This window comes from Scomber scombrus, chromosome 15 (assembly GCF_963691925.1).
Source record: "Scomber scombrus chromosome 15, fScoSco1.1, whole genome shotgun sequence".
NCBI lineage: Eukaryota > Metazoa > Chordata > Actinopteri > Scombriformes > Scombridae > Scomber > Scomber scombrus.
Genome location: NC_084984.1, coordinates 26978133 through 27000987, shown reverse-complemented (window position 1 = coordinate 27000987; position 22855 = coordinate 26978133). Strand labels below are relative to the sequence as shown.

Genomic DNA, 22855 nt, shown 5'->3' with positions numbered 1-22855 from the left:
AACAGTACAAGAGGTGATTTTAGACCATTTTTAAAGGTGCTCAAGCACCCATATATTTGATATCACCAAATATTATGTTGTTTTTTTCCTTAAAAATTATTTTATAAGACTTTAATTATTTTATTTTTGCAAGCCTGTCTGTTAGAGATGGGACAAACAATTATGGCACAGGTTCAGATTGTTTTTATTTTAACAGGTTTAATGTACTTTGGATAGTTCTGTCATTAATATTGTATTTCCCTCAGTGTTCATTAACTATCTATGGGTCCTCTCTGTAGAAATCTGTAATTGTTTATTCTGAACCGTTATTATTATACACTATAGTAGACCACTCTACTATGTATTAATATTTCTTGTTGTAATTTACGTTATCCAGTGAAATGAGTAATTTAGCAGAGGGTTTGAACACTTGCAGGGCATTGTATGTCACATTCTCATTAGGAGCTGAGCCCCCCGTAAAGTTCTCATCCTAGAATCGCCCCTGAACAGTACACCATCATAGTTACATGTCGTGATGTTTAACCGTCCTGCCATTGACTGTGCAGTTGTCCGTCTGTCTGTATTCACGTGAACGCATCACAACGCTACACACTGTATGACACATACTGAGCGTACTAGTAGATTGACAGCCATGATACTGCACACTCCGTGTTGTAGAGGGCGATATACAGCTCCCAGCTAGCTGCAACCTGCTAATATCAAAAAGAAGAAGATAACTTGTATTTGTTGTGATTTCATTTAGAGCAGCCTCGTATGGAAACCTACGGGACAGGCATCACATCTTAAAATCTAGCTGTATTTGTATCTTAATGTCTCAGCAGAGTAACATGGAAGATACTTTTACTCTCTTTTCTGCCTTTTAACGCGTGACTTAAGAATTAAGATCTAACGTGAGCTAAATTTGGAAGTCCCCCTTTAACCATCTACCCAGCAGTGTGTGGAGCAGCTGAACAACATCACCACAGCCTGTGAGTATGACACACAGCGTTAGTTTCACCTCGTTTATCAGCCTGACGTCGTGTAACGTTAGTGACAGTTGATAGCTTTCTGTTGACACGCTAGCGTTGTTAGCTTATGTTTACTAAACGTAGCCAGAGTGGCACGTTGTCAAGGTGAAGCTAATATTATTTATCAGCCTCATATGTGGACAATAACATAATACGAGACAATATTTATATAGCTTTGCATTTAATTGACTGTGAGAATGTGTATGAAGGGTTATAACGCTGGTTATAAGGCTCAAAGTGTTTTAGCTAGGTTATATGCTATGTAACCTAGCTACGTCATTTACGGTAACTCCACACCCACACCGACACTGTTATACATAAATGGACATGAGCACACTGACTTTGTACTACTCGCTGGCTGTATATATGTTATGGAAACATATACATACAAATAGAGGTGCTAAGGCAGGATATTTAACTGACTTGCAGGTGTCAGAGGCTGACAGATAAGAACGGATGTATTTATGACAGGGGAGTTTGTGTGGGCGTGGTCTCCACTATTTAACATTTAACAGTAAAACACGTGAAAGTCCAAACTGAACGCCCAAATGTGTTGTTTTCTCATTAAGTCAGTTGTGTGACATGAGGAAAAAGAAACATAATGATCTTATTGTATGTAACAGTGTGTAATTTAGTATCCGTTAAATACAATTCATTTTATTGTATTGATTACGTCATTGTAGCGCCTCTAACATCTGGCACATGACTCCTCCCCTGTCCTCGTGACTGTAATTTATGTTTCATTTAAATAAAAAGAAACTCATAACAGGATTACAAGTCTTATATATTGCAAAAATAACAGTCATTATACACTCACTGGCCTTTTTATTAGGCACACCTGTGCAATTTAATTTAATCCTATACAGCAGCTCTGCTATAAATTCTACATTTATGAAGTTTATATATTTTCAGTTTTTGTTGACATTGTTAAGAAGGTGATAATTCTGCTTTATGTTTATTACTGAGGTCATAGTGGGTGATGGTGGTGTATTAAGGTGCATTACATTGATTGGTGTTCTTTATACAGTATTTGTCCACTCCATAAACATACATGAGGGGGGCAAAATATTAGGAACACCAGTCAATATAATGCACCTCACTACACCACCACCACTTAGTACGACCTCAGTAATAAATATAAAGAAGAATTATCACTTTTTGACAATATTAACAAAAACTGAAAATGTATAAACTTCAAAAAAGTAAAATTTATAGTAGAGCTGTTGTATTGGATTGAATTAGATTGTGCAGATGTACCTAATGAAGTGGCCGGTGAGTGTCAATAAAAGCTCACTGGAATACCTGAGTTCAGATGACTCAGTGTAAATGGTGAAAAACAGGTGGCTTAATTTTAAATGTCTGAAGGATTAAAATGTCTCGAATAATTTAGTGAAACATCAGAGCCTAGCTCTGATCATTTGTTATGAATATTATGAAGATCGGTTTGTACACATGGATAAAGTAGAGAGATAGATGAATTGTCTCAGAGGATGATATTTAGCACTGTGTCTTGTTATGTTATTAACCATTCATGAAATTTTGGCAGAGCTGAGAAAGACACAAAAAGGCTTAGTGCAGCATTTTTAAATATTACTGTGTCACTAGGTGAGGTCTCCTCAGTATGTTTTACTTTCAAGTCTCAAGTCAAGTGGAGTCTCACAGCATGCAGGACAGCTCTTGTTTTAGCTTGTGCATTTTATCTATTACTGTTATCTTAAGAGTTAATTTTTAGGACAAACAGGACAGGATTTGAAGATTCTGGGCCACTACTAAGACTGTCCTGAATTATTCAGGATGTCTGGTCTTCCTGCTGAGACATCTGCTATCATTCAAGGCTAGCAACACTCTTTAAAGGTCCCCTGCAGACATTTACAAAGGTATTTAAAAAAAAACTCTGCTTGGAACAGTGATGTGTATCTGTTCAATTACCTTATTAAAACTCTTAACATGACATCTACCCCTGTTCCCTCATTAAATAATCTTCAATCTATATGCTAATATGTTTATGTCTCCTATTTCACTGTAAAGTCTAATTTCAGTGGTTGCTCACTGGAGGCTTCAAGTTTCTACATCATACGTTGAATATTGGACTACAATTGGCCTCTAGTATCAAACTCTGCACATGGGTCAATTAAGTTTTTTTTTTGTGGTTTAAAATTCATTACATTACATTATAACTTTTTATATTAAATAAAGGTAATGGAATACAATTGTTCTAAATATTACATTTAATCTGGGGAATCGTGTCAATCAGGAACCATTTCCATTTTTTTTTTTTTAAATTAAGTAATTATGTGTATAATTCTTTTGTGGTTACACCATTTGACATTTTCAGGAGCATTCAGTCTTACTTTTGGTAAAAAATGGTGCAAATGTCATTTCAAATGATATAAAAGCAACAAAAATACTAAATGTACATTTTAAAAAACCTGATGCTGCTTTTAATGCGTTCAAACATCCAGCTGAAAGAACAAGAAGAAAACAAATTTTTGAGTGGAGGGGGACTTTAATCATATGTACATCTCTTTAGACACACATAAGGAAAAATACAATTAGCTGTTGAAGCCCTACGATGTTGTGAATAAAACATAGTTGGAGGTTTCAATGATAATTTTGGTCAGGGGAGTTTTCTTGGGGTTAGCATCTCTGGACACATCTGTGCTAGCTGCGGGATTCAGACGCGATGGTTGCTGATTGCATGGGAGCTATAATGGATGTCCGTTTCTGTTTTATAATGTAAAAGTATATTACATTTAGAACGAGCACATCCTGAAGCTTCTTTTAACGAAATCCTTTAACTGGTTCAAGGGCATCTCTGTTTTCGGTTGCTACTCTCACACTGGAGTCCAGTTATTGGATTTGCAGCTCAGGCTTTCAGTCCTGGATGTATTATCTCTGTCAGTGGTAAGGATGTTTTACAAGTAGATTATGGTCCCGATCAGTTTGTGCTGCACTGTTAAATGCTTCTGCTTGGTCCAGTGTCTGTTTTGAAGAGGAAAAGTTCAGCAGTGTTGTTTTACAGACCGTGCCTGGGAGGGATGTTTTTCACGTGGTTTGTTGCTGTACAAATAATACTGATTCATACGCTGAGCTGCCAGAAGTGTTGAATTACAGAATCTACTACCAGCAGCAGAGCAACAAAGAGCAAACTCTGTGCTCCGTAAAGGCTGGCCTATATCTACGTTTACATATTTATTCATTACCACTCCTTTTTTTTCAGTACAACAATAAAACACTGTGGAAAAGCCTGAGAGCCCTCAGTCTACAGATACCCTCATCTCTGCTGGAGCTAGTATAACTCATGCATTATAGAACCACTCTTCCTATTATAGAGAGATGGAAAATGATGCATTAGGGAGAGACAAAGATAATTAAACATGGTAGAGCTGAGCAAAAATAAATAAATAAATAAATAACTATAGACAACAAGTAAATAATGAAAGAGTTAGGTACATTAATATATCACGTAAACAATTAACAGTTTTGGAGGCAAATTGAATAATTGAGTTTTACAATACATTTAAAGCTGTTTTTTTATATGAGAGAGAGAGAGAGAGAGAGAGAGAGAGAGAGAGAGAGAGAGAGAGAGAGAGAGAGAGAGAGAGAGAGAGAGAGAGAGAGAGAGAGAGAGAGAGAGAGAGAGAGAGAGAGAGAGGAGAGAGAGAGAGAGAGAGAGAGAGAGAGAGACTTGCATTCATCAAGTTTTCAACTGTAAATTAATGCTAATGTTTCTGCTATATAAGGTGATATTGTTGTATATCAGTTTTGTGTTTTCAGCTTGTTCCACTGCTCCCAATTGGCCAAAAATTCATTTCAATCTGCTTTTTGGCTCATATAGCAGTATTGCAATATGAACTCTACTCTCATTGGTTGGTTCATCTGATTAATATCACAATTAATATCTCACTTTCTGTACTTTTCAGAGTGCGGGCAGCATCTTGAGGGTTTTCCACCTGTCCGTGGGTTGTCCGGAGCAGCTCTTTGTTTGAATTGGAGGGGCGAGAGGGAAACCCAGCAGGCAGAGAGACAGCAGGACAGAAAAGGACAGGCAGGACGCAGGATGCCTCTGTTCTTCAGAAAGAGGAAACCCAGCGATGACTCACTGAAGAGACTGGAATATCAGCTGTGCCGGGTATGAAGGGTGTTGATATGTGTATGTGTATACCAACACCTCCCAGCTTGGAAACACCCTGCTGCTGGTGCTGAGGGTCACAGCAACCTGTTTGATAACGCTGAGACAACCTGCAGCCATTTTTATCAGATTATGAGCTTTAGATGTATTTTTGTTATTCATGTAATCATCTCCCCAAGTGTGGAAGTATTTGTTCTTCATTGACGTTACATCATGTGTCATCGCTGTCTAAAAGAGAGAATATCTAACTCAATAACTGTCTTGTTCTTCAGTCTAAGGAGGCAGGTGCTGATGACACCCTGGACATCTCAGCGTGTGAGCTCTCAGAGGTGAGAATGTTACTTTTAACTGATGTGAGGGAAGGTTCACTGGTGCCTAGTTGTGAAATCTATTACAGTTACAATTACAACAGATGTTTCATTCGAGTCAAGTCATTCACTCTGTGTTAGAACATGTATAGTTTCACCAAAGTGCACTATTAAGTTACCTTAAAGGTGAACTTGTGTATCCAGTGGGAGCTGTGTGAAATCTGATAGGAGTCAGGAGAAACAATTGTAAATAAAAAGCAATTAGTAACTAACTTGTAAGTATCGTATAAGTGTAAATGTGGATGTTGAAGCTTTGGTTTGTTATGCCACAGGTTCCCTCGAGTGTCTTTTCCATTTGCAAGGTGCTACAGAAGAAGGTGAGAATGCAGCATGAAGCAGAATAGTGGTATTAGTATGTCCTTGCTTGTACAGTCAGCAGTCAAACATGTTTTCTGTTGCTATCCTACAGGTCTTTATCCTTCATAACAATGAGCTGAGGTCAATGCTGCCAAAAGGATGTGACATCACCTCTCTCACCACTTTAAAGGTAAAGTAAACCAGACTTTACTTGTCTCACTGAATGGTTTCATGAATATGAAAATGATCTCAATCATGTGTCATGGCCTTCATAGTCTCTAGAGCTCAGCTTATTGGAGACTGTGGAGTCAGACAGTGCTCTCCACCAAATGAAAGAATCTCCTTTGAAAGAAAAGAGGCTAAAGGGTTTTCTCCTCAGTGTTTAAAGTGAATCATTTAAATTCAAAACCTGTAAAAGAGCTCTCTGCTGCTAGAAGCCTGCATACAGCTTTGAACTCATACTCATCACTCATATAAGCATGACTAAGTCTGTCTGACTCCTTAGGTTTTGGATCTGCACGAAAATAAAATCACCTCACTTCCAGAAGACATCGGGAAGCTGACGTCACTGCAGGTAATGTTATTCTGAACTCGTCTTGTGGTACAGAGGAAATGAGTGTGAATGGATGTAACTCATCATACACGTGTGGCCATTTTGTGTCCTGTCAGATTCTGAATGTGGAGAAGAACCGTTTGAAGCACCTGCCGGACTCCATCGGGGACCTGCGGTTTCTGCAAACACTCAATCTGAAGGGTACGTTGCTTATCGCCTGCTGGCTGGTGGATGAGAGGACATGCGCAAGTCAAATTGAAGTAACTTGAGTTTTTCTTCATCACCCTGTATCTAATAGGTAACTGTCTCACCGAGTTACCATCCTCAATGAGCTATTTGAGCAGCCTCCGCACCCTGGACCTGAGTGACAACAACATTGTCCAGCTTCCCAAAACTCTAGCCAACATCCGCACCCTGGAGGTATGTGTGTGTTTTGGGTTTAAAATGTACAGTTTCAGCTAAATACCTAACATGATATGATAGAAACCCTTTGTGTGTGTGTGTGTATGTGACAGAGCTTTACACTCGATGCTGCCATGATGACCTATCCACCTTCATCCGTGTGTCAAGAAGGTACAGAGAGCATCCAGCGCTTCCTATGCAACGGTAAGGGTTCACTCAATGATCGAAATGTATCTCTTCCACACATACACACCTGTTTCTGTGGCTTAAAATAGTTTTCCATGTAACTATTGTAATCGTCTCATATGAATTTGTAATTGATTTGATTGAATACAGCAACTGAGAAGAGATTATAATCAGTTGCTCCAAGTTATCAACTGTACAGTGTTTTATATGGTTTGATATCACTGAGACTGAGTTGCATCAACATATTTATGGATAATCACATTTTTTAAGTTAAGATAATAATAATAATATTTTTTGCACAGTTTAGGCAAGGCAAGTTTATTTTGTACAGCACATTTCAACAACAAGGTAATTCAAAGTGCTTTACATATAACATAGAACGCATCAAGACAATATAAAAGCAACACATGGCAAAATAAAAAGACATTTAAATACGATTAAAAGTGTTAAATTGGAAATAGGTGTGAGATATTAACCCTAAATTCCGATTTGATAAAAAGCAGTCGCAAACAGAAAAGTCTTCAGCTGTTTAAAACTAGAATGTGTCATATGTTCCAAGACATGGGTACACCCCCGTCCCCCCCGTCCCCCCTCTCCCTCAAAGCTGTCAAACTAGAGGAAATACTGCTGTGACTGAATGAATGCAACCACAGAATTATTACAACAGAGACACTGACAAAGAAAGTGTGGATCTGTCACATCATGGCCAATACCCACACAGAAGAGATTCAGTGGGGAAATGATGGGGGTACGTTTTGGGCATAATACAGAAAATTAATTAACGTGAAGCAATGAATCATCTCAGCTTACAGTGTGTTTGGTAGCGCAAAATAAAAACAGCTGTTCTTCTTCTATTGGTAATAAAGTGTCATCTTGAATGCAATTGGCACCTTTATCAATGGATCAAACTTGCCACCCTTAACCTCTGGTGCATTACTACTGGAAAATGTTAAGTTTTTAGGAAATCATAATCCTTGTTGGTGCAACTCAGACTCAGAGTTGTGGGATTTAAGTAAAAAAAGAAAGAAAGAAAATCAGGTTGTAAGGTATTCACATGACATCATATCTGACTGTATATGAATAAAGACGCTGTTGGATGATGTGCTTTTCAGAGCTGGGAGAAGAGTACTGCCCTCCATCCCAGTACCTCCTACCAGTGCTGGAGAGCGACTGCGGCAAACAGAACTCTGACTGTGTGGATGGTTTAGAAGAGGCCTGGCAGGTAGATGACACACACACACACACACACACACACACACACACACACACACACACACACACACACACACACACACACACACACACACACACACACACACACACATGCACATACAGTAATAGAAATCTATTCATGTGTACAGTATGAAGTGCTGTTGTTAATTTACGTGCGTTTTCCTCACTTTGTGTTGCAGAGCAAATTCACAGACTACGAGAAAAGAAAGGTGGGTTAACTCCAGCTGACACGACCAACATCAGATCCAGTCTGTCTACAGAGGCTCTCTGTTCCACATCTTACTTCACTCAAAACACCCTTATTTTAACTCATGCAACACTTCAGTAGGTGTGCTTGTAGCCTACCCTGTTAACATAGTTGATATAACTTACATGTAACAATTGAGACTGTGCTGAAGTATACTGACACTGTGATGCACCTGCCATCTGTTAGTGAGTATGCAACTATAAACTGGACCATATTGAAATCAGCTGTTTCTGCTGTTTACCAGGCTGGTGTTCTTCACATGGTGTATTGTTTATAAAGCTGTCCCTTCTATTAGGCACAAACATTGAGAACATTACATATCTAATCCAAAAATACTACAAATGCTAAAACACATGCAAAAGGGACACATAGAAAAATTAAAGGGGTGTCAGACTCATTTTAGTTCAAAGGCCACATTCAACCCAATTTGATCTGAAGTGGGCCGGACCAATAAAACCATTACATATTAACCTATATATTATAACTTCACTATAATAAACCAGCCTGACATGTCTTAAGTTTCAACAATATTATGTCTCAGTTTTTTCAGATTAGCTGCTGATTGACAACATTTTATACAATGTTCAATGTATGAATGGTTTAATTATGGCCACATTATGTATTGATTGTGTTTTCAGAGGATTGTATTCTGGTCAGAATGGATAAACCTCTGAGGCAACATTTTACATGAAGTTGGCTACTCACAGTTTCACTTGCTCCAGAGTTATTGGACCCCTTGGCTGGCTGGTTCTTGCCCACGGGCCATATGTTTGACACTCCTGATTTAGAGGGTTAGGGTTAGAAATATGCTCCAGAAACACACAGCTCCAATAGGGAACATATAAAAAAGCAAAATCACATACATAGGAAAAACTCTACAAAAGACTTGGGACATTTTGTATGCGTTTTGTCATTTGCAGCTGCTTCTTGTTGCTTTTCTGTTGATATTTGTGCTTTTGCTTTTCTATATGTTTGGTCCTTAAGGGCCCCCATACCAGACTCAACTAGTGATCTCAGTGCAGGTATTCTGCCTTTAATAGCTGACAGAAAGGACCAGCAGCGACATCACTGATTTCACTGAAACATTTATAAATGTGGTTTTCAGTCAAAGCATGTGAAATCCACTGATGCTGAAAACACTTGTGTCAGTCATTTCAGTTCCTGATTCAAATTTCCATGAATGTGACTAATGCTAATACTACTGACTGTCAGCTCACAACATTAATTATGACCTCAGCATGATGATATTGAGATCTCAGCTAATCCTTAAAAACAGTGTAAAGCTTGTTGCATATCGCATTCTTATACAAACACAAGTACAGATTGTGCACAGATTAACAGTGCAAAGACAAACAGTGTGGAGGGTTGTGGTTTTGTGTGAATCAGCAGAAAAAGTGTGAAGCCATAAAGATAATTGACTTAGAGGCATTGTGTTATTTTACATCCTAATGGTTGATTTTTATTTACAGATATAAAGTTGTTTTTTTATTTTACTTGTTGAAACTTTCCATATGGCAGCTGCAGGGCAGGCGTGTGTTATTTCTACACACACACGCACGCACGCACACACACACACACACACACACACACACACACACACACACACACACACACACACACACACACACACACACACATTAAACGTGTCTCCCCACCTCCCTCTTTCAGGTGCAGAAGCAGCAGGAGAAGCTGGCCTTCGAGCGGCACCTGGAGGAGAAGCAGAAGGAGCACGCGCAGCTTCTCTGTATGAACAACTCCCGCAAGGAGAGAATCCTCAACTCAGTCCGTGAGGTACACAACTCTCTGATTTATCTCACACGGTTGTCACTCGCTTCCCTCGCTCTGTTTAGGTTTAAAAGGTGGCTCTGAAATGTTTGTAGCTTGCTCCTTTATGCTAGACAGCAGTTTGGATTGGCTAGATTCTTACAACAGGTCGATGGCAAGAAGAAAGTATTAAAACACCCACACAAACTTCTCAAAGCACTATTACATAAACCAGTCTGTTGACTGGGTTGACTGGCTTGGAACGTACTGAACATACAGATCAACAGCAGAGAGGTATGCAGGAGCGGCTTAAGAAGGTTCTGTGGATGTGTGGTTTTGTTTTTCTTCTTGGTCAAACAAACGGAAAACTAACCACCAGCAGCCCCGCTAACATAACAGAAAATTGGATTTGAAACGGAACGGTTTAGTTTTACTGTTAGGTTTTGAACTGTGTGCTCTGATGTTTAGGAGAGGGACCGTGTGGAGCAGGGGGTCTCCCAGCAGCAGAGGGCCCAGGAGGCCGAGAGGCTGCTCGTGCTAGACAAAGTGAGACAAGCTGAAGACGGCATCAGCAGTCGCATTAGTGACATGCTGATGGAAAACAAGAGGTAAGACCTGAAGGAATAGTGTCTGTAGTGGTTAAGAGTTAATATGTGGATCTGTGTCACAGATTAGACATCACTCCTCGCTAACAGCAGCATATTTATTTCTCTCTCTCCAGGAAGAAAAAGAGTGCAGAGTTTCTCCAAGCCATGGAGGAGGATCGGTGAGTGGCCTAACCTCCAGATCTATTAGTGTAAAGAGATATGAGGCACTCAGCACATGGCCGCACTCATCTACTTCTTCTCCACTTATCAGACTGAGCCTATTTATAGAACACTTTCCAAGCAAGATGCACAATAACAGGACATAGAAGGCTTTGCTTAAATTTTTTCAAGTGTGGACTCAGTACCATTTTACCTTATCTTTAATCATCAATCAAACCGATCAGTCAGATTGTATTTATATAGCAGCTTTCATACAGATTCATGTAGTTCAAAGTGCTTCACAGTTGATTAACAAGCTGATAATAAGACAGAACAAGTGTAGACCAAGAACAACATAAAGAGATGGAACAAAAACAAAGAACAAAAAGTAAAGTAAAAATGTTAAAAATGAGAGAATGATAAAAATGTTTAAATAAATAAATAAATAAAACAAGGCACCATGTTATTAAACCCTAAAGACGCAAAATTTGGGCACAAAATAGTAGCAGCTAAGAGGCTATTCATGTCACATTAGCTAAACAAGTAGTGTCCTCCATTCCTCACTGTGTACGTCCTGAGTGGAGACTGTAGAAGAATTAAAGGTAAATAACACACACACACACACACACACACACAGGAGAAGAAAATGTAGGTAAGACAACAAGGAAATATCCTTTAAAGTCCACAGGCAGGGAGATGAAGAATGAGGGTAAAAAAGGATAATGGAGAGTTTGAATTAAAGGTAAATAACTCTGTCCTCAACCATAATGACGGCCTGTGTTTTTACACAAGTGTAGCACCCTCTCTCCAATCCCCCCCCTTGCATTATTATGCTATGATATTATCATTATATCAGTGGTATAAAATGATCTTCAAGTGACAATAATATCGTTTATCACGATTATTTCTAAGACATTATATCGTCCAAAAACAAAAAAAGTTAATGTGACAGGTCTGATTTGATCACGTTTTTTTTTTCTCTGCAATCCCTCCTCCTGCTCACACTGGCTGTGAAGAGATCCTTATATAGTCAGTCATAGTTCTGTCTTCAGCTGAATCTATTACGAAATAATAATCACAGTTTATCAAATCAAGTGGGTTACTAAATTTGCAGTCTTTTTACAGTACTGTTTTTTATCATTGAAAATGCCATTTTTAAAACAGCTAGTGCTGCTCAACATGATCTCTAAGTGAAAGGCTGTTCCAGAAGTGCACAGTCATTACAGCAAAAAGTCCACAATTGTCTTTAAAGGATAGGTTTGGGTTTTTTCCAAGACTTTCTTAATGCACAAGGGTAAATGAAAGAGGTCCCAAGATTAATCCTTGTGGTATCCCATGTTTAGCCTCAGTAGTTCATGAGGAAAATTCGATCCACTAATAAGATGAAAACCAGTCCGAGTCTGTTTATAAGGACAGAAAGGTCGACGGACTCAAATGATGCACTGAGGTTAACCAATAGTAACACAGAACATAAACCCAAGCCCGCAGCCATCAGTAAATCATTTGTAACCCAGATGTAACTCAACTGAATTATATGACAGTTTTTATGTTTTCATATTTTACCATGCATTCCAGCTGTCTGTCACCTTGGTTACTGTTTAACCTCAGACATGACTCAAAATAGTATTGTTAACAGTTTATTTCCCCCACAGGATCCGTATGGAGCATCTGACCGCCATCACACAGGAAGAAGCCAATTCACTGAGGAAGAAGGAGGTGGCTGGTAAGCACTTCAACTTTACTTACTGTAGTGGTTGTTGAATTAGTGTGTGCGTGTCCATAAAGTAATTTATCTTTATTGTTACATATGTGATCCCAGATTTGAAACACTTGATATTTGGTATTCATCTAATGTCTACTATGTCATTCAGGTATGAAATGGACTCCACTAGCTTCTGTCTCTATTCAAAAAACTATATAGGAGTTATGTGCCATCTGAAAGTAAAGAATAATATTTTAGTGGCAATTGTTCAAATAGTTTGTACCACACTCCAAGACCTTTATAGACAAACAGTTGTGGTTTGGGTGCAACGTTTTTATAATATACAGTGTGTTCAAATATTTTTCACAAATCACATACCTAAAAATGTAATTTCTTGTGCAGGTGATCCATTATAAATGAACAAAATGAGCAAAAATAATGTTTGTTTCCATTATTAAAATGAAAATACTATAAATGGAATTCAATTTTAAGCAAATACTAATTAAACACTATAAAACAATGCTGTAGAAGCACAGTAGATGTTTCTGGAACAACTTCACCCACTTCCAAGATTCATGGACAAAGTTAAAAAAGGTGTCACTGTAAAACAATGACATCTCTCTAAAGGAGAGGTCTGTCTGGCTGTCTGGCTGGCTTTGGTTCAGATGTCTTGACAGTTATTTTTGAGATTCATGGCCCTTAAAGGATGATTCCCAAAAATTGTCCCACTTTTTCTCACTTGAACACCACTAAGTCACTAACTACTTTTGCTGGACGATATATTGTCTCAGAAATAATCGCGATAAACAATATTTTTGTCATTTTACTCTCATTCTTCATCTCCCTGCTCGTGGACTTTAAATGATATTTCCTTGTTGTCTTCCTTACATGTTCTCCTCCTGTGTGTGTTTGTAGCGGCCATGCAGAAGATGCTGTCAGACAGCTGTGCTGTGAGCATGCTACAGGAGGCCAGTGAATTCCGCAGACAAAGCCTGGTGTCTGAAGCCTGCAGAAGGTTCAATATGCACACACACATACACCCAGAAACACCACCTGTGAAGAAGGATGTTAATTTTGCAAATATGTTTTTTATTAACCATTTAACATCGTATGAAACTTTGTGTGGTCTTTCTTCCCCGCTTTGGAACAGTTTGGAGCATCTGGACAAGCATTTTGATAAGATGATGTCCCTCCAAGTCCTGGATAAATCTAAAGCTATCGCCCACATATTAGAGGAGGTTTGTGTGAATGATAGCTATCTGAAGCTTTTCTCCTTTAAGTTACTGTACTCAGTTTAAACTAAATCGCAATCCATGACAATCAATGTGCTGTGATTGTACTCTGCAGGAGGAGATGCAGAAAGTAGCGTTCCAGGCCCTGCAGCTACAGAAAGACTCTGTGCACGGTTACATCCGCAACCAGGTTTGTGTGGACGGGTGAACGTCAAACCCGTCACTGAAGTCTGTTTTTTATGACATTGGTAAAAAAGGTGCACAGTAGATGTTTTAATTCCATCTGCAGTTAGTTTAACAACCAATAGGCTCAGTGCTTTATACTAACATAGGCAGTATAGTACAGGGACAAACAACAGCCCAGAGAAATAACTTAGGCATCAGCTAAAGAAAACGCTGTAAGTAATAAAATTTAAAACAACCCATGCAGCATTTTTTTTTCTTCTTTTAAAGAAATATTTAACCTGCTGCATGCTCATTTCTAATACATTTTACCCAGTACCAGATTCACCCGACTCCTGTACCCTGTGTAATAGAACCCACAGTCAGACAATCATTTCATGAAATCATCATTACGTTCAGCAGCATGTGCCTTTCTCCCTGCTACCTTCATGTTTGCTTCTCCACTGTCCCCAGATAAGGCTCATAGAGGGTGAATTAATGCAGCTGACTAAACTGGAGATTAAAAGACGCAATCTGGACTCTGAGAACCTGCAGGTGGGTGTCACCCCCTTCTTTCTTTGCCGTCCTCCATTTAACTGATTTCTTCCCCCCCCCCCCTGTCGGTTACCATCGTTTATTTTGGTTATTTTTCATGTCATTGCATCATGGCAATAATATAACATTCCAAACTCCGTAGTTCGTGAAAATAATCTGAAGTAAAGCGATATTTAAAGGTGCAGTATGTAGAATTTTGTGGCATTCAGAAGAAACGGACTCGGCAGAAATGGAATATAATTTTCATAAGTATGTTTTAATTAGTGTATTATACATAAGGAGTGGGTCCTTCCATAGAAGCCAACATGTTGCACCGCCATGTTTCTACAGTAGCCCAGAATGGACAAAGCGAACACTGGCCTTTCTCTTTGCGAGTTTCATAGTGATCGTATGCTCTCCTACATCCTTGGAAGGGAAGGGTGTATCATGGTATATGTTTGAACTTTGGACTGAGCCAGGCTAGCTGTTTCCCTCTGTTTTCAGTATTTATCAATCTTCTTTTCTCACACTACTTCTTTATTTAAAAGTTTGTTGTGATTTTTCTAGCTGAAAAAAAGACATGAAGTTCTGGGTAAAATTTGCTGAAGTTTCTTTCAGTCTGTTTTTTTGCTGTTGGCTGCAATGTCTCAATGCTATCAACAGAGGGTGACACATTCAGTTTCAAAACCTATACATAGTGGCTTTAAAAGTTATGTAAGGATCTGTTTTCACAATTGCTAAATAGTTAATCTGATTCTTGCACCTTAGTTCAGATCAGTGTTCAGATTTCAGTAGGAAGTCTATAGATGGTTTTATGTATTTAAAATGTACTTTGAACTGCTTTCACACAGGATTGACATCAGAGATATATCATTGAACTGTGCTGGAGATGTCTCTTTCCTTCTTTTCTTAGTGTGTATTGTTCCTGTTTTTTTATGTGATGGTGTGTGTGTGTGTGTGTGTGTGTGTGCAGGAGGTTCTGGTGGACCAGCGCACAGCTCTCAGTGATCTGTTGCAGCAGCTGCTGAAGCAGAGAGAGCAGAGAGAGCAGGAACTGCGGCAGGTTCTGGTGAGTTACAACAACCAGTTACTGTAGTTACATCCATCACTCTCTTTTAATCTAAGCTCAGGATGACCACACAAATGTAAACACAACAAGAAATGCTGTGTGTTTATTTATAATTTTCACTTTATCAACAATATTCATCCATTTTCAGACAAGAGGAATAGAGATTATATTTAATGTCTTTCACTGTTGGATTGTATCTTTCCTGACTCATGCTTTCCACTGTTAGGAGTCATCATAATGTTCCCTCTCTGGAGGCACAGATTACTGACATTTGCTCTCTGTTATGCACTCACACACATCTATTAGTGGTCATCTGGGCTATAACGCTGTCTTTCTCATTCTGGGGTTAAATGTTAAATGTGTTAAATGAGTGTAATAATCATTTTGTGCTTACCAGGCGGAGATGGAGCGGAAGTCTGAGTCCAACCAGCAGAACTACTGGATGATCCAGTACCAGAGATTGCTGGATGCTAAACCCCTGTCACTGCGCATGCAGGTACGGTACAGAGCAGAGCAGGACACAAATAAGCATCTGAGGTGTGAAGTGCACATTGGGTGTTCCACAAGGGTCTGTGTTGGGTCCCCTTTTATTTATTCTACATATCAATGTCTCCCTAAAATCTCCCTCAACAGTGTCATGATGTAGAACTGCAAATCTATGCAGATGACACTGTTGTGTACATTAGTTCTTATAGTTTGGTTTAGTTTATTTATTTATTCGAACATGTTAGAATAACAAAATAAAATATTTAGGCATTCAATATTCAGAAAGGGTGTAGAATGAAGTAAGGAACTTTTCTTACCCCTTTACCCCTTTTTCTACAACTCTAAAAATCAAAACAGAGCCAAAACAATATTCAAAACAACACAACGCATGCAAAAACAGCCAAGTTAGCAGCTGCTAATCTAACAATTGCATAGGAAAGGTTCACACATTGACTTGATCAGTCATGTCTGAGTGTAATTGTAAACAAGACAAAAAGTATGTTTTTCTCTAAAACCACGATGCAACCTCCTAATGCTCAGATTCTCATCAATGGTGAAAGATGTGGCATAGTCACCACTGATTTTAAATATCTTGGAAAATGGTTAAACCATAAATTACAACTTAGCAGATTTTATATATTAGAAACTGTCTCTTTTTGGACACATCCAAGATATTTATGCACGCTATGATTCTTTTCTATATGTCTTATTGTATTACATATTGGGGTCCATAATACCTCTTGAGTCCTTATACAAACTAACTCTAAAAACTCTGGACAAAAAGCCAATGCACGTCGATCACTGTAGAATATTGGAGAAATCCATCTTACTGAGCTTTGCAAAGTTTAAATTATTCTTAAAATTTGTAGCTGGTTTATAAGATCTTTAATGGTTTGGCCCCTCCTCCACTGCGTGACTTTGTGTATACTACATTATCCTATATAAGAGATTGTACCATACCAATTTCATCACACTACATTTTGGCAGTCAACATTCTCTGTGAAAGCCACACATGTGAATGAGCATTTAAAACCAAATTAAAAAGTCTGTTAAAAGCTCTCAGCTCTCTAACCACTGACTTTACATTGTATGTGATGTGCTATAGAAATTAGCGTTGTATTCCGTTTGGTTTTTTGCTTTATACTGTTTGTTATCGTGCTGTTATATGTTGTAATATTGACCTACTGAAGGGACTGCAGATGAAAATGAGCTATAAGCTAACTCTGATACAGTACATCAAATGGTAAAATGTATGTTGAACACTGTACATAATCCCAGTAAACACATTACTGCTACTAATCTAATTGCAGGAAGCGGGTGTGGAGAAAGAGTTAGTCAATCTGTTGTGCAAACTGTCGGCTCAGCACTACCTTCCCATCCTGGCTCACAGTCGAGTGACAACAGCGGCCCTTTGCCACATGAGCTCCTCGGACCTCAAGAAGGTGTGTGTTCATCATTACTCACACGTTTCTATTGGGTGACACCACATAATGCTCAGTTTCAACATCGGCTGTGTCTTCTGAATACTAGTATAGTTCAATCAGGTGTTCAAGTGTAGAAAGTGTGAGAAAAATCAGAAACAAGGTCTTAAGAGATATTAGTTTTTAAGTTTGCCCATATTTATTACCCCTCTCTTATCATCTCTGTCTTATTGTTTCATTGTTGTAATGTCTATAACAACACTGTTTATGCCTAGTTAACTTTCACATATTAATTCATGCCTCTGTTTTTGATTAAGTTAGCTATTATAAGCTAACATTAAGTACAGTATATATGTGAAGGAAGAAAGAAAACTGTCAGTCTTGTGGCTCGTTGAATACATCTCAATGTATGCTTTCAGTGTCATGAATGTTAAAATGCCGGCAGATTGTATTGAATTGTAGGTTATAGACTTTGAAGGATAGCTTTAATTTGTGTCTGTATGATACAAAAAGAAAGGATAAATATCTATGAATGTGCACAATCATCAGTCTAATTCCTCTTTTTTCTCTTTTCAGCTCGGCATTAATGAAGTAGGCATCCAGAAAGCTCTTCTGAAATGGGCTCATGATCGCCACCCTGAAGGTACACCATCCTGTATGACTGTATATTATCCATATCCAGATAAAACATAAACACAGAAAGGATATTTACTATGCAAGTGCAAAGCTCCCACTGATCACTCAAGGTTGAGAAATCCAAGGAAGGAAAATGTATTCAATTATTAAATTTTCAAAAAAAAAGTTTTGAATGTTTGAAATGAGTGTTTAGGTTTGAAAGCACATGCAAAGTCAATGAAATGCTGTTCAGTTTTACAGCATGTGCAACACTGCAGCCTGTTTGCTGTCCACTTATTGTTTCCCTCCTCTTCCTCCTCCTCCTCTTCCTCTAGCAGTTTGTACGGGTAAGCAGCAGGACGAGGAAACAGAAACCATCCCCACTGCTCCGTCCCCTCCCTCCCCACCTCCCTCTACCTCCGCCATCCAGATGCCCAGCCCACCACTCACCCCAGGGACCCCAATCACCCCGTCTGCCCCCAGCCCTCTGGAGGGACCAGGGAGCTCAGAGTGTGTGGTCTGCATGGAGACTGGGGTAAGAGAAACACTTCAGTTACTGTTGTGTCTACTCCATTAATATGTGAAAAGCTGATTTTTTTTATATCAATATTCTGATTACTAGCATGGCTAGCATGTGTAGTACATGTTACTACATGTAAGCAGTGTCTTAACTTTACACCAGGAGTGAGTGTTGTATGTTTTGGAAAAGTATAAAATGATACCATTCACCAAACATCATAGTATTGTTCTTCAATTAAACTAGAAAAAAAAAGACCCTTTTAAAACTGTAGTGACTAAGCCCTACACTTTAGCCGCTACTAGCTGCTAATGGTGGTAATTGTTTAGACATGTACTCAATATGAATGAAAGGCACACTATACCTTTTTATTTTTTGTTTTTTTGTTTGTTTTTTGAAAGGTAAGGAAAAGATACCATCCCCCAAACTCTTTAAATCATAGTACTGCTCTTCAATTACACCAGAAAAACTTACTCTTTTAAAATTGTAGTGACATTAGCTGCTACTAGCTGCTAATGGCTGTAATTGTTTAGACATGTACTCAATATGAATGATAGGTTGTTCAGTCAATGTCTATCAAAAGCTTTAACTAAATATAGCCCAACATACACGAGCACAGTCAAAAACGTTCCACCTTCCGTCCGCAACACCTGTGTTCAATGTACCCCCTAGTGTTTGGGAGGAACATTACATTTAAGCCCAATCAAATACACGGCTCCTATAACAATGTTAGCAGTGATGACTTGTGAATATGAAAGCTACACTATGAGCACACGTACACACACACTCTTCCAGATGACTAACAGTGTGTTTTCCTCTCTTCTCAGGCTCAGGTCATCTTCTTACCGTGTGGTCATGTGTGCTGTTGTCAGGTGTGCAGCGACGCTCTGCAGAACTGCCCTCTGTGTCGCAGCAACATATCTCAGCGCATACGCCTCTACCACGGCTAGAGCCCCACTGCGCCCCGCTGCACCTTCATCTTCATTTGTGTAGGATCATAAAGCTGCTGTGAGCTGAGCTTGTCATGTATAGAAAAGCTTTTAGCAGATTTTTTTCAAAGAGCTGAGCCACATTCCTCCTTTAACTACACGATGCAGAACCACATTTCAATAGAACACTTTGAACGGTTTTGTGTTTGTTTGTTTTTGTGTTTTTCGTTAGCACCTATTCCTGTTGTATTTTGTTTGTCTTTTTTTAATTCTAAAATTTTATTTGTATGATACATTATATTAAGAGCCTAGTGGACGACACTACTCACTGTTCTTTGCCTTATATACCTTTTCAATTGATGTGTGCCTTTATCTGGAAAACCTCTTTTTTTTTTAAACAATACTGTTTGTCTGTGTTGTCAACCAAAGTAACACTGTCCAACGTTTATTATTAAGTTAAATCTATTGATTGCTATTTGCTTTTAGTTATCAATCCCATGTTGTTGCACTTCAGACACGTCTCATCTAGGCCCCTGTGTGCCAGGTGAAATCATTATCAAGTGTTAATATGGATCAGTTATATTGTATATCAATGTATATCAAGACAACCTGGGAGAATACACATTTATTATGTTTGACCTCCATTTATTCTATTCTGGACATTCACTTCACCATGGCTGGAGTAATTAATCTGCTGGGGAGCCTCAGGGCAAATATGATATATTATGTTACTATAAAACAGGTTTATTGTGTGGTCATTTTAACACAAGGAAAATGATAAACACGCACTGTGTGAGCACAGTAACAGCAGAAAGGGGAACTCCAACTATACTATACTACTATATATACAGTTGTATAATATTTTCTATGGCTCTGATGGAAGTCTTGGGGAAACATCCCTGATTATGTCATCTGGGTTATATTTTCTCAATTTATAGGCTAGAATTTGTTTAACAGAAAGTCTGAAATATAGAGGGACAGAGCTAAATCGAGCTTAGACCTGTCACAATAAGTACGTTATCGACTCATTTTACAATAACGTGATGATCAGCATCATCATGTCTATATATGGACTTATCATATGATACATGGACATGACCTTTATCATTGTTTTGACCTCAGTATTGTCACACTTCACATTAGCAGCTAAGAGGCTATTCATGTCACATTAGCTAAACAAGTAGTGTCCTCCATTCCTCACTGTGTACGTCCTGAGTGGAGACTGTAGAAGAATTAAAGGTAAATAACTCTGTCCTCAACCATAATGACAGTCTGTGTTTTTACACAAGTGTAGCACCCACTCTCCAATCCCACCCCCCCACCCCCCTTACATTATTATACTATTATATGATCATTATATCAGTGGTATAAAATGATCTTCAAATGACAATAATATCGTTTATCGCGATTATTTCTGAGACAATATATCGTCCAATAAAAGTAGTTATTGTGACAGGTCTTATCGAGTATCATTATGGGATTCTTGGAGTATGACCCGTATTAGTGACTAAAAATTGTTTTTTATATCGGCTTCTGCTGCGTCAGTTTTTATCATTTTTTAAAAAACGTGTCTCTCGCAGGTTCAGCAACTTTTGAATGCATGATAGAAAATCGCTTGAGTACTACTTTTACACTTGATCCTCTTCATGACAGGGCCTTAGATAAAAAAAGTAGGACTCACCTTAAGAACCTCATGCTAGTTGGTGCTGTGCTTCAGTGATGCATGTATTCATGTTCTTCATATACAAATAAAGCTTCAGTCAATCAATTTACTACTTACCAGGATGATAATCCAGCCTCGGACCTCACTTTAGTTTTTGTCCACTTGTCTCTGACATATCGTCTCATCCCACTCTTCTTTGAATTGCTAAGCAGTATATAGATATGGTTCATCTGTATGATCTAACAACACATTGCCTGTTTGTAGCCATCACTAATGCTATTATACTCCTTCAAGTGCTCTTAACTTTGACATCTTAGCATGTTGTGGGACATATCTCTACTCACTGTATATGAGTCTGTTAATGTAGAGTGTAAAAGATTCCTCCTCTGTATAAGTCTGATATGTCATGTGAATTGACAATATGATATAAAATATATATATACGTGTCATTTTCCTGTACTCTTGTGGTCAGTGTGAACGTTTTGTATTGCTGCTCCTACACAGACAGCAACACCCAGAAATGTAAAGAAATATACATTTTTAAAATTGCACCTGGAAACCGAGAGATGACGTTGTGTCTGAACACACATATACACATACAGCACATCAACTCTGCAAAGCCTGAACTGTCAAATACTTGCCAGAAAATTCAAATTCTTTGATACTGGAGTGTTTATTGGAGCCTCTGACAAATAATCTTTAAAAAATGAATTAAATAACACTTTTCATATATGGATTTTTGTTTTGTATCATAATTGATACGTCTGGAATTTTTAGAATTTATTTTTCACAGCAGGTTGCTGTTGCTCAGCTATTAAAGGCAAAGCACTTGAGATAACAATTCAAACATCAGACAGTCAAATAAAATGGTGAAAAGTAAATATACTGGGGTACATGAGGTAACCAATTACTTATTTGAAAATGTTTTTCTGAACTGATCCTTAAAGTTTAGATCATGGTGATAGTTTACTGCAATAATAAAGACTTTTTTAAAATAGTCAGTAGCAAGATGTACTATAAGCATTGTTGGATGAAGCACTGAAATGCTTACTTAAGTAAAAGTACCAGCACAAAAATATACAAATACATCATTGAAGTAAAAGTCTTGCATTCAAAGTCATGCTGAAGTCAAAGTATGAAAAGTCAAAGTGTGGTTCTATATAATAATGCATTGTATTACATACATGCCTGTCTAGGTGGAGCTACTTTAAACTGCTTTATATACAGTTTGATAGTTTAGTCCATTGGTTCCCAAACTAGTTGTGCTCCCTCTAAAGGGTCAACAGATAAATGTGAGGGGTTGTGAGATTGTTAATGTGGTGGGAAAGAAGGAGAAAACGGTATGGTATAGGAAAATGTGTATTAATTAGCTTTGGGCTATAGTTATTAAATGAAACCCCATGAGATATTTAGAAGGGAAATGTGTCTTTGGAGAAACCGAACTTTAAAAAAAAAAAAAAAAAAAAAAAGAAGAAAGAAGACATCTGAAACCCAACAAGGGGCTTTTCTGACAGTTTGTCTGTTTGAAAGTATTTTCAAGTAAAGTTCTTAAATTTCCCATCTTCCTTTTGTGGCTTTGAATGCACCGTC

General features: G+C 38.3%; 1 protein-coding gene across 3 annotated transcripts; it reads left to right on the top strand.

The window, feature by feature from the left end:
- Positions 1-683: 683 nt before the first annotated feature.
- lrsam1 (leucine rich repeat and sterile alpha motif containing 1) lies at positions 684-21714 on the top strand. 3 transcript variants are annotated; one of them, XM_062434399.1, is made up of 26 exons: positions 684-968; positions 2749-2884; positions 4931-5139; positions 5412-5468; positions 5780-5824; positions 5917-5994; positions 6310-6378; positions 6474-6558; positions 6656-6777; positions 6873-6963; positions 8058-8167; positions 8358-8387; positions 10094-10216; positions 10658-10797; positions 10911-10955; positions 12588-12658; positions 13553-13652; positions 13788-13875; positions 13985-14059; positions 14506-14586; positions 15539-15634; positions 16032-16130; positions 17431-17562; positions 18118-18184; positions 18492-18691; positions 19501-21714. In XM_062434399.1, exons 3-26 carry the CDS (start codon positions 5068-5070, stop codon positions 19621-19623), a joined length of 2199 nt encoding a protein of 732 aa, XP_062290383.1. In that variant the 5' UTR covers positions 684-968; positions 2749-2884; positions 4931-5067; the 3' UTR covers positions 19624-21714. The 3 variants fall into 3 exon arrangements, with proteins under 3 accessions (XP_062290383.1, XP_062290384.1, XP_062290382.1); XM_062434400.1 differs by lacking the exon at positions 2749-2884 and having other exon boundaries at positions 18495-18691; XM_062434398.1 differs by lacking the exon at positions 2749-2884.
- The last annotated feature ends 1141 nt before the right edge of the window (positions 21715-22855 follow it).

Excerpts from the sequence above, each read along its gene's own strand:
- lrsam1 (XM_062434398.1), top strand. The coding sequence starts at position 5,068 with ATGCCTCTGTTCTTCAGAAAGAGGAAACCCAGCGATGACTCACTGAAG. Across the intron at positions 16,131-17,430 it reads CCCTGTCACTGCGCATGCAG|GAAGCGGGTGTGGAGAAAGA; the intron begins GTACGGTACAGA and ends ATCTAATTGCAG. Across the intron at positions 18,185-18,491 it reads TCATGATCGCCACCCTGAAG|CAGTTTGTACGGGTAAGCAG; the intron begins GTACACCATCCT and ends CTCTTCCTCTAG.